The 19,233-nt window shown below is 38.2% G+C and overlaps 1 protein-coding gene across 2 annotated transcripts in view; it reads left to right on the top strand.

The window, feature by feature from the left end:
* The window catches only part of LOC117685774 (uncharacterized), a 71,822-nt gene that overhangs the window by 44,348 nt on the left and 8,241 nt on the right, over positions 1-19,233 (top strand). For both annotated transcript variants that reach the window (XM_066071712.1, XM_066071714.1), the window contains one exon: positions 14,193-14,435. In XM_066071712.1, the coding sequence (XP_065927784.1) occupies positions 14,193-14,435 (243 nt within the window). The remainder of the gene's footprint in view (positions 1-14,192; positions 14,436-19,233) is intronic.

Below are 19,233 nucleotides of genomic sequence, written 5' to 3'. Positions count from 1 at the left end.
ATCAGACCGTATGTGCGTCGACTTTTAAGCTTGAATAAAATAGTGAAACCAGTATCATTCCCGCTACCGTTGATTGATGACATCCTATGTTTACTAGGTAAGGCAAAATATTTCACTGCACTAGACTTAAAGAGTGGATATTGGCAAGTAAAATTGGAAGATTCAAGCAGAGAAAAAACGGCCTTTGCATGTCACAAAGGACTATTCCAATTCAACCGGATGCCGTTTGGGTTGAGTAATGCACCGGAAGTCTTTCAAGAGCTGATGAACATAGATTTTCAAGGACAAGAAGAGTTTGTCATCGAATACCTTGATGACATTTTTATATTCTAAGAGACACCGGAAGATCATCTTCGTAATATTCAAGACGTTTTCAATCGCCTAAGAAAGCATAGACTAAAATGAAGCTTAAGAAATGTAGTTTTGCAAGGAACAGACTGAATATCTTGGTTTCATCATTAATGAACATGGCGTTACACCTGACCCAAAGAAAGTCGAAGCTATAAGAAAGTTACCAGCGCCCACTACAGTCCGAGATGTTCGTGGCTTTATAGGTATATGTAGTTAATAAAGGCGATTCATACCGAACTTCTCTAAGATTGCAGAACCATTGATTGACTTAACTCGAAAGTATGCAAGGTTTAAAAGGACACCCTGTTGCCAAAAAGCGTTTGACTTTATTAAGGAAAGTTTAACTGTAGTGCCTTTGCTAGCATATCCAGATACTTATAAGCCGTACATCCTGTACACCGATGCAAGCGACAATTGTATTGGAGCTTGCCTCACCCAAAAGACAGATGAGGAAGAAGATAAGCCAATATATTACTTATCCCACAAGCTGAGTAAAACTCAAGAAAGTGGTCCACAATAGAAAAGGAGGCATTTGCAATCCATTACGCCCTTTAGAAGTTAGACCATTATTTACACGGTGCTCAGTTTACTATCAGAACAGATCATAAGCCGCTCAAGTATATCTTAGAATCTCCAATGCAAAATAAGAAAATTCAACTATGGGCGTTAAGTATTGCAGGATATAACTGTAAGGTATAGTACATAGAAGGAAGATTTAACTGCTGTGCAGATCTCTTATCCAGATTACCGACAGTCAGCCTGGAGTTTGAGGAGGAAGAGCAGTCTGAACATGATGAACCAGATGTTAAGGACAATTTCTTGAAGTGAACGTACTTAACTCAAATACCTTTTTCACCTAAGAGATCGACCAGATGTGAAGTTAAGCAACACGACGAACTGGTCAAACCCTTTATTGATCTACCAGAAGAAACCGAAGAAAAGAAGTTTCTGGAAATTGATAGTTTAATGTACTATCTTTCAGATGGAGACTCAGAAGGCTTAAGACTTCGCCTGTATGTACCAAGTGAGTTAGAACTTTTAGTAGTGCAGCAGTATCATGACGGACTTGGACATATGGGAGTAGACAAAACATATGACGTAATCAGACAAAAGTACTACATACCAAATTTATGCAAAAGGTTATACCCATCAGGTAACAAACCCCTTTATATCCCCTAAAGTTTAAAAAAAAACCTATTCCTCTGATGTTGTAAAATGCTGGTATTCTTATATAGAAGGATGTTTAGTATGCCAAACAAGGAGCAATAAGAAAAATCAACCTCCACTTCAAGAGACAGACATACCACCTTTTCCAATGGCCAAAGTAGGACTTGATTTATCAGGACCATATCCAACATCCTTGTCGGGAAACAAGTACATAGTATCTTTTATTGACATTTACTCTGGTTGGCCAGAAGCTTTTCCCGTTCCTGATAAGTCAGCTGACAACATAGTACTGTAACGTGCAAGGGGGTCACTGCCTGTGATCCCCCGCGGGCCCGTACCCGAGATAGAATCGGATAGCCCTGATTGCTGCCAATATTTACAAGTGCAGGCTTTAATCACCGCTCCTGCACATATATAGGGACTCAACGTTACGCAGGCAGGGATGACCACACACCTACGCAACTGAACAGGTACCAACGTTAACGCAAGCAGGGATGACCGCACACTTGCGCCAACAACGCAACCTAACGCAAGCAGGGAGTGCCGCACACTTGCGCTAGAAAGGCCAGAACACCAGCAGGGATGACCACACACTAGTGCTCCGCCGCAACCACCACCAATACAAGCAGGGATGACCGCACACTTGTATTAATGCGATACAAAGCAGGGATGACCGCACACTCTGTATCGTAGGTTAAATCACACGAAGATTAGAAAGAGCAGGGATGTCCGCACACTCAATCTAGCCGTACCTGTTCAAGTTTAACCCCAAACAATCGTTGTTCGTAACGCATTTGACACTGTCCCTATATATGTGCCGGCCTAAAAATAATTCATAGTATCTAAAAATTAGAAATTAAAAATAAACAAACTAATCCAACCTAATCTAAAACTACTTATACATAACAACTTACTTATGTTGAATATTTATTATTGTACAACAAATAATCATCACACTAATTGGTATTTATTGGAAACATTAATTAAATTATCAAAAATCAATAAATCAAAGGGGAATAACTCTAACCAAAAATACAGTAGTAAGCTGCCCGCTTCACTACCCCCACCACAGAATTTTGCGTCCTCGCAAAACTTCAACCCCCAACTTCACAAAAAGGTGAAGTGGTATCCAAGAAAAAAAAAAATACCCCCCAAAATTGGATTTAAAACAAAAAATCTCTGCCCTCTCCGCTGACTACGTCAAAGTCAGGCTTGGCGAGATTGGTCACCCAGTCTTTGACTTGTTTGATTTGCGGGTCTTGGTCTTGTAAGCTACGCAGAGTGTCACCTCCCGATTCGGCCTTTACATGGGCGATGTCAGTGGAGCGCTCCCAATCGCTGGTAAAACCACACTGCTTGCACGGAATACGGCTGAGCGCATCCGCGTTTCGATGCTGGCTTCCAGGTCGATGCTCAATCTTCATGTCAAACACACTCAACACTTCAAGCCAGCGTGCGAGTTGCCCCTCCGGATTTTTGAATCGCATCAGCCAGCGTAGGGATCCATGGTCTGTGCGCACTGTAAATCTCTTGCCATACAGATAGTGCTTAAAGTATTTACAAAAATGCACCACTGCCAGAAGTTCCTTCCTTGTTACACAATATTGTTTTTCAGCCTTCGAAAGAGTCCGGCTGGCATAGGCAATTGGACGTTCTTTGCCATCAATAACCTGTGAAAGCACGGCACCAATGGCAAAGTTGCTGGCATCTGTATCCAGGCTAAATGGTTTGGTAAAGTCTGGCATTGCTAGAATTGGTGCGTTGCATAATCGACCCTTCAGCTCGGCGAAGGCTTCCTGGCATTCTTTAGTCCACACGAACGCGTTGCCCTTTTCCGTTAATTTCGTCAATGGCTTTGCCTTTTCTGCGAACTTGTCTATAGATCTCCGATAATATCCGCAGATGCCGAGAAACGAACGGACCTCCGTCACGTTACAGGGTTCTGGCCAGTCTTTGACTGCTTGCACCTTCTCTGGATCAGTGGAGATGCCATGCTCCGTTATAACATGCCCAAGGTATAGGACCCTGCACGAAAACAGAACACATTTTTTCGGCTTGAGCTTCAGGCCTGCAGCTACGATGCGGTCGAATACCCTTGTAAGGTTTTCTATCATGTGTTCAAACGTTTTCCCAACTACTATGACATCGTCCAAGTATATCAAACATATCTCCCATTGTAGTCCTGCCATAACGGTCTCCATTAATCGTTGGAAAGTTGCTGGCGCGCAGCTGAGCCCAAATGGCATCTTCCGGAATTGAAAAAGACCTTTGAGGGTAACGAAGGCAGTCTTTGGACGGTCCTCTTCTTTAACGGATACTTGCCAGTACCCGGAGCACAGGTCTAAAGTTGAAAACCAAGCATTCCCAGAGAGATTGTCGAGGGACTCGTCGATGCGTGGCAGAGGGTATGCATCTTTGATTGTCACGCTGTTTAGTTTCCTGTAGTCCACACAAAAGCGAGTGCTCCCGTCCTTTTTCTTCACGAGCACTACTCCCGCTGCCCATGGACTAGAAGAGGGTTCTATCACTCCGTCTTGAAGCATTCCCTCTACATGTTTGTTCATTTCTTCAGCCGCATGGAAGGGAACCCGTCGTAATGGTTCTTTGATAGGGTGAGCGCCGCCAACATCAATTTCATGCTCAACAATGCTGGTTGTCCCAAGATCCGAGTCTGTTAAAGCAAATGCGTGCGTGTATTGACAGAGAAATTTACGCACTAGTAACCGCTGGTCATCCGTCAGATCAGCACTACACCTTCTCAGGAGTTCCTCCAATTTTTCGTCGAGTTTGGTATTATGCGCCTGTTCCCTTACACTCTGCACAGGACGACAGAAGGACAATTCAGCCACATGCGTTCCACTGTATATGGTGCGCTGCTCTGGTCCTATGTTTAATACGCGGATTGGCACAATGCTGTTTCCTTTCACTAAGGTTCTTCCAACTAGGGTACCTGAGGCAACAAATTTCTCGTTAGGCTCAACCAAGTAGTCTTGACTCCCAATGTTTTGGCCTTCCTCAATGCATACCTTTCCACCAATGAGCACCTCTTGGTTTGCCGGAATGGTTACTGTGTTCACTGCAACAACGTGATAACATCCAAATATTCCCTCCTTCAAGAGAGTGTGGGGAAAACCATCAATGGTCAAGATGCTTCGCTGTATATCTATGCAACAGCTGTGTCGCTCAAAGAAGTCGAGGCCTAAGATCCCATCTAGACCTAGATCAGCTACGACAGGTTCAATTCTTGTGTTGAGTGTACTGCATTTGGCTGGGAAGTTGCCTCTACCACGAATGCGAAGGCAGTTACCACCTGCATCGAGAATCTGTCGCTTCATGTCCTTTAACACTGGTTTGTCATTATCTGAAACCCTGGACAGCAAGTCCGTAGATATAAGGGTCAGGGTAGCTCCAGTATCTACCAAAAGTTTGGCCACTACACCGCATATCTCCATCTTTAAAAACAAGCCAGCGTCTGAACCCACGGTGTTTGCGCCAATGGAGGCTGTCCCATTAGTCTTGTTCTGCATCTGATTAGAATTTGCCTCAGCTCTCCTTCCATATCTTCGATTCCCGCTTTCACTACTAATGGTAGAATTCTCTCTCAGTCTGTTATCTCTGTAGCCCTTACAGTCTTTCCGAATATGACCTGGCTTTCTGCAATAATAGCACAATTGCTGTTGCTCCTGCGCTCTGGGCCTTAACTGCGCATCGCCCCCACCTTGTCTCTTTAAAGACTTCACCTCTAACTGTAGCGAGTCTATCTTTGCGTTGAGAGCATCTATCGTCTTGGCCAATGTATCATTTTCTGGATCTGGGGCAGTGGGACGAGCATAGCCTTTTCTCTCAGCTTTATTGTATGCCTCTAGCTCCACGGCCAGTTGAATTGCATCATTCAGATGTCTGGGGCGGGACTGTTTTATGCGAATGCGCATCTCCGAGTCTACCAGTGCGTCTACGAATTGGTCTTTGGCCAACGTTTCCCTAATCTCCGCAGAGGCAGTAGGGTATGCCAAATAGGCGAGCCGCTGAATGGCTTGGCCTAGCTCGGGAAGAGTCTCACTGGCTCTTTGACGTCTTTCTCTCATCTGGACTCTATAGAGCTCCGTTTGGCTAGGCGGCGCAAACCGATCCTCCAAAGCTTGAACGAGGGAATCAAAATCAGGTTTTGTACCTCTTGGCATATTTCCCAAGACTCCCTGTGCATTGCCACGCAAGGAAACTGCCAGGTATAAACCTTTAGTGGCATAACTCCAGCCGTTGATGTCGGCGCATGCTTCAAAATGCGCATGGTAATCAAGCCAAGGGCCGCTTCCATCATATGTAGCTGGCTTGATAGATTGCTTGGCAATGGCATTGTCTGTCTCATTTCCTCTTGCAGGGCTTTCAAATCTCACCCGAGATCGTCTGCGCGTCACGCCGGGTAAGAGCGAGTCGGCCTGCCAATTCAGATCTGGCTTGTGCGCGGCACCAGAGCCGCTAGCAAATGGCCTATGCCTGATGCTGCTTTCTACTTTCCTCTCTGACTCTTCGTAGAGCTCATAGGAATCAGAGAACTGGTCGTTGCTGCGCGGGTGCGCTTCTGTTCTCTTGTTAGAGCGAAGTCCGGAATAAGCCCCCGTTTCATACGCAGCAGCAGCATCTTCAAGATGTAAAGCTGTCGTGTGACCAGTGCGCAAAGACAGCTCTGCTTTCTTCTGAGAAGTATCCGAAGCTCTGCGCAAGGTGTCTACCCCAGAATGTCTGCTTGCAGCGGGTCTTGGCGTTGAGGTCTTCAGGATGTCGCTGCGCTCACGCATCTCTGCGATCTTCTCCTCCAAGAACGATATTTCTTTGTCGACGTCTTCCATTCTTTCCGCAGCAATTGCAGGGTATCCCACCGCTGCCACCAAATTTTATGTAACGTGCAAGGGGGTCACTGCCTGTGATCCCCCGCGGGCCCGTACCCGAGATAGAATCGGATAGCCCTGATTGCTGCCAATATTTACAAGTGCAGGCTTTAATCACCGCTCCTGCACATATATAGGGACTCAACGTTACGCAGGCAGGGATGACCACACACCTACGCAACTGAACAGGTACCAACGTTAACGCAAGCAGGGATGACCGCACACTTGCGCCAACAACGCAACCTAACGCAAGCAGGGAGTGCCGCACACTTGCGCTAGAAAGGCCAGAACACCAGCAGGGATGACCACACACTAGTGCTCCGCCGCAACCACCACCAATACAAGCAGGGATGACCGCACACTTGTATTAATGCGATACAAAGCAGGGATGACCGCACACTCTGTATCGTAGGTTAAATCACACGAAGATTAGAAAGAGCAGGGATGTCCGCACACTCAATCTAGCCGTACCTGTTCAAGTTTAACCCCAAACAGTCGTTGTTCGTAACGCATTTGACACTGTCCCTATATATGTGCCGGCCTAAAAATAATTCATAGTATCTAAAAATTAGAAATTAAAAATAAACAAACTAATCCAACCTAATCTAAAACTACTTATACATAACAACTTACTTATGTTGAATATTTATTATTGTACAACAAATAATCATCACACTAATTGGTATTTATTGGAAACATTAATTAAATTATCAAAAATCAATAAATCAAAGGGGAATAACTCTAACCAAAAATACAGTAGTAAGCTGCCCGCTTCAGTACATCTTATCTTAGAAGAAATATATCCAAGATATGGCTGTCCTCTTCAAATCCTCACAGACAACGGAATAGAAAATGTAAACAAGAAAGTGGAAGAAACCTTAAAAGAATTGAACATCAACCATATCAAAACATCTTATTACAGTCCTCAAGGTAATGGTAAAGTAGAGAGATTTCATAGAACTCTTCATGAAGTGATGGCAAAGAAAATAACAGACAACGCTCAAACATGGGATATTCATCTTAATTAGACGTTGGCAGCCATTCGTTTCCATCCTAACGATTCGTCGAAGTTTTCCCATATTACCTTATGAACAACAGAGATGTCGTATTACCTCTTGATACGTTAATGAAACCTCGAAGGAGATATGCGGGAGAAGATCAACACAAAATCGCCTTTCAAGAACAACATAAATCTTTCCTGCTAGTACATCGTAATATGAAGGAAGCCAAGAAGAAACAGAAAGCTCAGGCCGATAAGAAAAGCAAAGACGAAAATTTTCAGGTAGGTGACCCTGTCTACCTTAAGAACAACAGAAGACAAAATAAGTTAGATAAAAAGTGGCTACCATATTATCGAATCATAGAGCAGAAAGGACCAGTTAGTTTCGTGGTGAGGGATCAATTGACTGTATTAACCACCAAATGCCATGCACGACAATTAAGACTGGCAGACATTTAGCACTGGCCCCTTTCACAAACTACCGAAGATGGTGGAAGAACTATAAGGAAGACTAAGTATGTGTTGCCACCAGAAGATGAATCATCGTCGAAAAACAAAGACACGCAACCAGAGCCATTAGAAAGAGCTATACAGTCCAAACAATGGGAAAGACAAGGATCTTCATACGAAGAGGATATTCCCCTAGCAAAACTTCAAAGACGTATAAGAGCTAAGACCATTGATGATCAGCAGTATAAACACGAGAATGATCAGACCGTAGATTCAGAATCGGATGAGACTCATGAGTCAGAACAATGTGATTTAAATTTTTAAAACCTTACTGCACATCTATAGAACAGTCCCTATCATATCCCAAGATATGATGTGTCTATCCGTTAAATCATAAGAGGAGCTCTTGGATCTATGTTGGGTTTTTTTAGTGATAAACGTCAGTAGCCAAATGATCTTCTAGAATATGATTGGGGGTGTCATTATGAGGTGTGATCAGGTTCCAGAATTTGTTTTTATTAAGGGATCAGTGGGGATCAAAAAAAGACGTTTTTTTGCAAAAAAAGTATGGTTCCCAGAACTCCTCTTACAACTATTGGAGTAGCTACGTCATCTCTTGGGATATAATTGGGGCTGCCCTATAGATGTGCAATAAGGTTTTAAAAATTTAAATTTCATCCAGGGAGTCAAATAGTAGCAGAAAATTGACGTTTATCACTTAAAAAAAACCCATAGATCCAAGAGCTCCTCTTATGATTTAATGGATAGACACGTCATATCCTAGGATATGATAGGGACTGTTCTATAGATGTGCAGTAAGGTTTTAAAAATTCAAATTTCATCCAGGGAGTCAAATAGTAGCAGAAAATTGACGTTTATTACTTAAGAAAAACACCATAGATCCAAGAGCTCCTCTTATGATTTAATGGATAGACACATCATATCTTGGGATATGATAGGGACTGTTCTATAGATGTGCAGTAAGGTTTTAAAAATTTAAATTTCATCCAGGGAGTCAAAAAGTAGCAGAAAATTGACGTTTATCACTTCCAAAAAACATAGATCCTAGAACTCCTTTTATGATTAAATGGATAGACACATTATATCTTGGGATATGATAGAAACTGTTCCATAGATGTGCATTACGGTTTTGAAAAATTAAATTCAACCCTGAGGACGATTACCTACATACCTTTTGATGCCCTTTGAGGATCAAGAATATAATATATATGGTTAAGGGGTGGGGATCTCAACCGTTTTTGAGATATTCGTGCACTTCCTGTTCGAGGGGGGTCATGACCACCCCCGAGGCCCATGACCTACATACCGTTTGATGCCCCTTTACACAAGAAACAAGAATATATATGGTTTAAGGGTGGGGATCTCAACTGTTTTGAAGATATTAAGGGACTTCCAGTTTGAGGGGGTCAGGACCACCCACAGGGCCCATGACCTACATAACATTTGATCCTCCTTGACATCAGAAACATGAAGATATATGGTTTAGGGGTCATGATTATTACTGTTTCTGAGATATATCATGGTAATTTCAAATTCCTGGGGGGTGGGGGATGACCCCAGGGGTCAGATCTAATACACTCTATATATTGCCAGTAGCAGTCAATATATGATTATGAAAACCCTATATTATTAAATTTGTCCGTTTTCGGGTTACCATTTACAATAGAGTCTATGATTCTTCCTACAAGGTTCAATGTTAGACCCCCCCCCCCCCGAAAAGTGGTTGTCTAACCCAAAATGAGAAAAATCAAACCAGGGTGCAAAACCAGATATGCAGGCCTATCTTGTCCTAGAGTTTTGTACTATTCTGTTCAGCCATCTCTGAAAAACAAGTTCAGAGCGGGAAAGAAGAAAAAGAAGAAAAAGAAGAATACAAAATACATGTATTAAGAACTGAACAGAAACAATAAGTCTCCAAATTTCATTCGGGAGACTTAATAATAAAGATTAAATAGAGATAGGATCATCAAACATAAATAATCTAAAGATAATTGACACTTTCTGATTCTAAGGGGGTAAGGATGACCCCTTAGGGTCATGACTTACATGCCATAATGATCTGATGCGCCATGACCTAAGGAGGAATAATATCTTTGGATTAAGGTGGGGATCTCAATGGTTTTTATGATATTTGATAATTTCAGGAAGAGCACTTGGGATCATTACCTACATACAATCTGAAATGCCTTGAACAAAGAAACAATAATATAATATGTAAATGATATATGATTCAATTTAAGAACCAAGATATAGATCAATCATCTATGTTTTGTAATACTTCCTATGAATATATACATGTACTAGTTTGTGTTTTGGTCTATACTATTCATGTTCATGACTTTAGTATGGCTAAGTCTTATTTTAAATTACATTAAAAAATTGTCAGATATATTACTTGGAACCCCCACCCCCAAACAAACTCAAATATAAACTGTTATATATAAATGATTCAAATTATAAATGTTTATACTCCACATTCACCCCCCCCCCCCAATCTAACCTGGTTCTTCTTAATACATTCTTACATGTGTACAGTAGCAAATTTCAAACCATTGGTTGATTGCTTTTTCTCTCCTGATGCACATTAACATTTTAGAAATAGCTTAATTCAATTTTCCGTGGGGTCAGAACAGTCCCATAAGGTCATGACCTACATTGTATTTCACTGATGCATTAAGAAAGAAATACTCCTTCCTTCCTATTATAACTCATATAAAAATGATAAGTGTTTACACTTACTTACATGTAATACACAAATTTAATAAGAAGTTGTTTATACAGGGTCAATATGGGGTCAACTCAATAGTGCAAGTCTGACAAATGAAAAAAATAACTTTTGCAACTAAAATGACAGAAACTTTACAAATGCGATAGGATAGGTAACGATGATAAGCTTATTTAAATATTAAATGATGATGATACAGTATGCTGTCAAAGGGAGATCACATTTAGAAAGTGAAAGTAGAACTTATGTATGCTGGCATCTCATTATATTGTGCTACTGCTACTTCATGTATTATGCTTACCTATATTTCTCAACATCATATTGATAATCCAATTAAAACACAATAATGAATTCCTTTAGCGGATCTTAACTAATCCTTTTCTGCATATGGAAAACACAGACATGTATGTAATGACATGTATGTATACAATCGAAGAGCTGGGTAAAACTAGTACCCGCTAATGAGACCTGAAGACCTGTGTTGTGTACGTAACTTCAGACAAGATTAGTTATTTGTAACATGCATGTATTTTTATGACCTATTCTTCAAATCCACTTGCACTATTTTATTAATAAATAACAGCTTTAAGGTGGTGCAGGACACCTGCATATTGTGATGTATACTTCCTATTGAGATAAACAATAAAGTATATTAAATTTTAATTAAATATTTACCCCCCCAAATAATGTTACTTAACATTGAAGCGCAATGGCTTAGAGCGTTTACATGACTGTAAGAGCATTGGGGTCCAAAGTGTATTTTTGGTAATTTTACAATTGATATAAATGAATTTTCATGCGGGGGGGGGGGGGGGGGGGGTCTGGACCCCTCACTCCAACCCCTTCTTTAAATCTGTGCACACGATGATGTACATGTCGGTACACAAAAACCGACAACCGCCACGGGGAGGGGGCATAATTTAATTTTTAATTTTGTTTGTAATAATTATACAGACCATTATACTTTCTATGACATGAAATATTAAGATTATTGATTAACTGAAAATTCACTGCAAACAGTTCAACCCCAAATTGCACATAAAGTGCTGCTCATGTGTATTATCATATGTATATCCTTCAGTTATGAAAATTATAATTTTTAAATGTATTACTGGAGCTTGCATGTGGCCTTCATTTTTAATTAATTTATTTGGTACAAAACAGTGTTATTTAGGGGCAAACACTTGGTGCGGGTATTACTGTCTAATGACAGCATCTAGTTTATTTGTTGTCAGTGTTTTCTGAGTTGGTTGACTTAGGGAGAAAAATGTACCTATACGCGTATATGTTTTTAAATATTTTCAAAAGCGGGTCGAAACTAAAAGCATATGGGGAATTTTATGTACTAAACAGTTTTTTAAACCATATATCTCTAACGTGAATATTTTAACTTTAGTAAGAACGGGATTTTCAGAAAACATATAAATCAAAGATTAAGTACACGAAAAAAAAAAATAATTTCGAAATATATTACTGTTGATTCCTTATTTTACGCGAGTACTTAATTTCTCGATTCAACGGTTTTCCATCAAATCGCGAGAACAAAAATCGATTGCCAACATTTTACCATAGTTTTATGTACTTTGCATATGTTTGAAAAATTAAAAGCGAGATTTTAAAATTAGCGAGACGGGCTTCTCGTGATTTTACGTGGATATTAATCCCTCGCGTTTAATTAGGAATTTACAGGATATAACTTCTTTTCTGGGGACCTTATTTCACATCATAGAACACTTTGATGGCTTGATGGCATCGACTCATCAATGTCCTGTTGGTATTTTTTCTGTGTTGTAGAATACAACAGCTTGTTTTTCCTCTAAATGATTTGAAAAAAAAAATATCAAATTAAAACATAAACTCTTATTATGTATATCCGTGGCTATGATGTACATGTATAATTTATAAAAAAAAAAAAACAAGTGATTTAATTTTGAACTCACTGTGTTCCAAGGAAAGGGCTACATTCTCAAATATCAGGTTTGATAATATTAAAAATAAGGGGTTCGATCGTCCCCACTTTATTAAGGTTGTATGGGACACCTGTGTCCTCTGCTCTGATTGAAGCACTAGCTATATATGGAACGGGTATTTTTGAAAGCAAACACTATCAACAAAAAGTAATGATATGACTTGTTTTTTACTCAAACCTAATGTAACCTAATGTTTAAAAGACTTAGTATAAAAAGTTGAGAATATAACTTTTAGGATAAATAGCACACAATAATTACATGACTAAATGAAAATCTAGGCGATGCTTGACGTTTTGTCTGCTTGAAGCAACAGTTACAACGTACAACGAGGTCGAATGTTCTAAAAACTAAACTATACATGGATACACTGTCACGGTAATACTAACATTCAAATTCTTACAAATGATGTGGAGACTTGAATGAACACACGTATATAATCGTCCATCTGAATAAATTAAAGCGTTATACAATGCAACTAGTGCAACTCCAGCCTTAAGCGTGTTCCAAGAAGCAGATAAATTATACCATGAAGTACTACAACTGTTATAGAATTACCACGCTCACTGCAATTGCAAAAGTTGCACATACAATCCCTTCGTCATCGTAATCAATACTTCTGGCTTGCTTATATGACCATGTGGTTAGCGCGCTGGCATCTCAATGCTAGAAAAAAAGGTTCTGCGTGTATTGACGTCAAACCTCAGCCGGGGCGTAGGTGATGTGCTGATTTCAAAGCGCTTACTAAAATGAGATTGTAACTTAAACAATAGAGGAGTGGGTCCCGTTTTCTTCAAAATTACAATAACTAAGTTCATGTCTCTCTTTAAAAATTGTTCATCTAGAACTCTGAACACAAAAAGGGTAAAATGTGGAGGTGATAAAAAAAAAACAATTTCAAAATCTTTGGACCCCATTTTAGATCAAGAGATGCAGAAATTCAGCAATTCAGAACTTTTACCGCAAGACTATACTTGCAAATTTATATAGTTGAAGCAATGTAGCTGCTGAGAAAAGGACAAACTATTCTTCGTTTTAATTTTTATATAAAACTCGTCATAGTATTGGTCTGGGAGTCACAGGTGAAACAATTTAGATTATTATACTTTCATATTAAATACTGAAATCTGATTGGTTTAGACGCAGTTGGTAATCCGTTCTATTACCCTCAGTGTTAGCAACGCACTTGGCAACGGGTAACACAACGAATTGTCACCTGCGCGTATATTATGCGCGTACGGTTCGCCGTAGAATTCACTTCATTTTTATGTAAAAGCAGTACAATTTTCTTTAAAATTAAGACATTCAGTATAATAAAATAAATAGTGCCTGTTTAGGAGGGTAACTGTTGAAATTGACACCCCTCGAATACCATTGTCAACCTCCGCTTCGCGTCGGTTAACAATGGTTGTCTCGGGGTGTCAATTTCAACAGTTACCCTCCCAAACATGCACTATTTATATAATGTTAACTTCTTAACTTGAATCGATGCAAAGAAATGCGAATCGATGTAAAGAAATGCAACACATTGTAGCATATAACATGTACCTCTTAGGAAGAGTTTTTGAGACAATAAATTTCTAAAACATGTTTTATAGTGCTTATCTAATAATATCATCTTACAGTTGCAGATGCACCTGTTTCCAAGCCAATCAAACTACCATTCTATATGGAAAAAGAAACCATCGAATCATTGCTACATCGACTGGAATTTGGGGAATGCATAGAGACATTTATAAAACAAGACCTGAATTTGAAATTGCTACTTGAATTAAGCGAAGATGATTTGAATGATACTCTTGAGAAAATTAAATTAACGCAGGGTAAAAAAATGAAAATTTACCGAGAAATCAACGACTTGAAATCACGTATGTATTAATTTTTGTAGAAATTGGTTAAAAAAGTATATATTTAAAAAAAATATCACAGGAACGCACTTTGCCAATGAGTCTGTTATACAGTGCTGCTATCCCGAAAGTTGACAAGGATAGGATAGAATAGGATGCAGGATGCACGATACATGATAGAAATATAAAAGTTAAGTTCTATCCTATCCTATCCTATCCTATCCTATCCTATCCTGCATCCTGTAGCCAATCAGATTCGAGTATAATTAAATTTCAGAGTTATTTTGCAAAACGAAAATTGGCTTAACAATGTATTTTTAATGTCAATTTAATACGTTTTACAAGTTAAACCATTTAAGAATAATTATTATATCAAGAACGCGGTGCATAACCATGATAACATTGATGCGCGCTAAAATGTCGGCGCTACATCTTTGTCAATTTGTGCGCAAGTACGGAGTTACTGCGAGAATTCGATGCAACATTTGACAACGTCAGAAATAGATTTATGTATTAACTTCATTTAAAGTCTGCAAAGTAATAAAAGCTTGAATTTATAAACGACAAATTCGGCATTTTAAAAGATAAACATGTATACAAGAAACAGACTTTGTTTCACGTTTCATATAATTTCTTCGATGCCCAATAACAGGGACGCATATTTCTGCGGTCATACTAAAACACGCCTGCCGACGCCTGCCGGGGAAAACACGCCTGCCGAGAGAAAACCACACGCCTGCCGTTTACCTGATGGATTATTTTAATATTTTCTTTGATATTTTATTTAACTTAACTAAATTAAGTATCATAATAACAAAAAGTTGACTTTATATTGATTATTTAGCACAAAATTAGCAAAAATGTTTAATGTTGGTAAAGATAGATAACTCTTACGTAGAATTCATACGCCTGCCGAGGAAATCTAGACGCCTGCCGTTTATTTGATGGATTATTTTACTTTTTTCTTTGATATTTTATTTCTTTTTACTAAATAGATGATAATAGATATCAAAAGTTGATTTTATAATAATGAATTAACACAAAATAAGTAAAAATCGGGTAAGCTGGTAGCTCTTGCGAAGAAATCATACGCCTGCCAAGAAAATGTATACGCCTGTCGTTTATTTGATGGATTATTTTAATTATTTCTTTGATATTTTAGTTTACCTAGCTTAATAATTGATAACAGAAATAAAAACTTGACTTTAAATTCGTTCATTAACACAAAATTAGTAAAAATCGGTAAAATAGATAACTCTTACGCAGAATGCATACGCCTGCCGAGAAGAGAACACGCCTGCCGGTTATCTGATAGATAATTTTTTTTCTTGGATATTTTATGTTTCCTAACTAAATACATGATAAAAGAAATAAAAGGTTATTTAGTATTCGCTGTTTAATGAAAAATAGTATTAAAAATGTTCAAAGTCTGTAAAGAAGACAAAGACAAAGACAAAGACAAAGACGATAACTATGTAAAAAGCTGAAGTGTTTCAAGAAATAAAAATAAAAGACATGGATAAATGATTAAATCAGCAGGCTTACAACTCAGTGTCTCGGCAGGCGTAAGCATACCCTGCTTACGCCTGCCGAGACACTGAGTTGTAAGCCTGCTGATTTAATCATTTATCCATGTCTTTTATTTTTATTTCTTGAAACACTTCAGCTTTTTACATAGTTATCGTTATACTGTATTAGTGTTTTCATACCCTTATTCTTTTGTTGCAATTAATTAAAGATATATATTACAAACTCGAATCAGGGACATATGTACTGTTATATGTACATGACTTTTGTATGTCTCTGCTCGAATTTTAAGATAAAACATGGTCTCTAGTTTTTCGAAGAACCTTTAAAATATGCATGTATTTTACGTATAATCAAAATATCTTATGTTATATATCCATACGATCTAAAAGTGGTGTCTGAAATAAGAAGGAAAGTATACTGATGTGAATATATATAATTAATGCACTGTTATACTAAGTTCAGAAATACGTATGGAGTCAAACTGTAAATACTGTGTTGGGTGAACATGTAAATACAAAATTCAAGACATGTAATGGAAATTAATATTTACACCAACTCAATCAATTCAAAAGATGCAATTCGACAATTTCATTTCTTTAGAGAAGTGGACTAGCATAACCTTTATCCGTGTATGAAGGCTATATAATGTATTTCTTAAACAAACAGGCTAGCGTACTTAAATTGTGTAAGCTTTCCAGATTTTATAATTATTTATGCTCCTAAATTATTAATTCTAGTAAATGTATACGGGGAAATGTTAGACTTTTTAAGCAATGTGCATTTACATTTTCGTACACAATTAGTTCTGTACAATGTTCGTAACTGTTTACATCTTGAAAAACTTTTTCATCTCAAGACTTTCACTGCCTAGTTCACCAAACTATATCTAAATCTCTAGATTCTGAATCAAGTATTACACAGGACATTCATAAGCCTGTAGCAACATTTTACTTTGCATGATATCAGTGTAGCGGATAATTATTCCATTCAAGGGATAGGGGGGTATCAGTTTGAATATTTAAAAAAAAACTGGCTTTTTCTATCAAGAAAATTTAACATAGACTCAATCATACCCCACTATAGACTTTTGAAACCCAATACACGCTTAACCTTCCAGTGATGACTTATTCTGTTCGTAGAAGAAAAAAAGCAGACTTATAGAGCATGCAATTACCAAATCAAAGTAGAACTCTTTAGGTTGATTCAATATTCAACACAATCAATATACCGGTATAATTATTACAGCTACATGTTCAGTATATGCTTTATTTTGAGGTTATCATTCAATATTAAGTTCGTTTAATTTTTCCAAGCTGATGAAAATGTGACCGGGTTAAAACTTTACGATTTATGGTCTCAGTTTTCAATGGAGAAAAAAAAAGAACCCTGGTTTAATGATTAACGTTGTAAAGTGATTCAAATTATGTCAATATTCTTGGTCATAAGCCTGGACTGTCTCGTAAATAATAATAATGAATGATATTTTCCCCTACAAAATAAGTCTTGTTTTTCTGAATATTTTATAAGCTTCTCGAAGATATATAGTAACACAAATGTTTCAATGTTTACGGTTATGAATGGACTACACACGTTTTATGAAGAGACGTAAGTCTGACCAATTAAAAACTGATGGCTTATTAATCAGAAATAGGTTTTTTTTATTAAGTGCTTGTACATGATATATACATATATAAGGATAAAATGGTAGTATTCTTCAATTTCATATAGATACATAAAAAATACAAATATAAGAGTCAGAAACCATGACATGGCAACCTTGCTCTATCAGTTGGAATAATTAAAGTGGACTGCAAGGTTTTAATAATACTTTTGGGTTGATAACTAGGTGCAAGTTCAAAGGCTATACATAGTATCTTAAGACATACTTAGGTAGATCGACTCGTTCATAACTATTTTTCTCAGTCACCTAAAACACACGAGAGAGAGAGAGAGAGAGAGAGAGAGAGAGAGAGAGAGAGAGAGAGAGAGAGAGAAGGGTGGCTTGTGTACAAGGTGTGTGCTTCACGGTCGTCTTCCAATATACAGGTAGGTAAGGTCTATTGTTTCTTAAGAGACAAAAAACCGTTCAATTCACACAGAATACACAAGAAACTAACACGTGTATGTATACACGTGTATCAGTAGAGCAACGATCACTAGTTATCTTTGGACATGTAGCCCCAACCCCGATTCGCCCAAAATATTATAGCAAAGAACATAATGAGTAAATTATTTTGTTATTAGTACATGATTTGTAATAAAATGAGATAAAAATACATTAATCTGTATGTGCATGTTCAGATTGTGGTCCCGTTTTTTATTAACAAAACTGTGAGTGAAACTGTTTGAGGGATAGTGAAGTGAATGATATTGTAAGCCGTATCGTATGTTTATATTCATTGAAGAATCAATAATAACGAATGCATGCATTATTCTTTTTTTTTTATCAAAACCTCCACGACCTACGATTAATTATAGTCAGTATGGTTGATTAATATAAAAATTGTCGGGAAGATAGTTTACGTTCATTAAGTTCAAAGACAACCGATCTGCATAGAATATTGCGTTCATTTTTGACTCAGAAATTTTTACTCATGAAATAAATTAAAACCGAAAAAACCACCACGTTCAGATGTCGAACATTTGGAATGTGAATGTCTTACGCTTACCGACTCGCTGCAGTTTTCTCCATATTTCATTGAATTTTTTTTTTATTGAAAAATACATGTACTAGAACAGTTGAACGCAGGTGCAACTACATTTATTAGTATTTTTTCTCTTTGATATTTGAATTGTTTCCGTTTATGAAGAGAGAAAGAAAGAGGGCAGTGGATGGAAAAGACGGAGAGAGGAGAGAGAGAGGAAGTGAAAGAAGAAGAGGAGATAAAGATAGAGGGAGAGTGATAGAGATGCAAGAAAACAGCTTAATTTCTTGCTTTAACACGCAAACAACTATATATACACGTATGAACACGCCACGTTTCTAAAGCACTCTCTTTTCTCATAAAGGTTTCCGTATATAGCAGTGGCGTCGGAAGCAAATTGAAAGTGGGGGGGGGGGGGGGGGGGGGCTAAACTAATCCTCTGAAATCTTGACAAGGAAAAAAACCCAAAAACCTAATCCCCAATTCCCTGAATCATGAAAATCCTAATCCATAGGGGGGGGGGGGGGGGACTATAGTTAAACAAAAAATATTCTTACCTACCAAAATCCCCCCCCACAAATCTTGAAATTCCTAATCTGGGGGGGGGGGGGGGGGGGAGGGGGCTATTATACCTGTGACTCCAA

This window comes from Magallana gigas, chromosome 9 (genome assembly GCF_963853765.1).
Source record: "Magallana gigas chromosome 9, xbMagGiga1.1, whole genome shotgun sequence".
NCBI lineage: Eukaryota > Metazoa > Mollusca > Bivalvia > Ostreida > Ostreidae > Magallana > Magallana gigas.
Note: the sequence above shows the minus strand (reverse complement) of the source record. Positions and strands in the feature narration are given on the sequence as shown.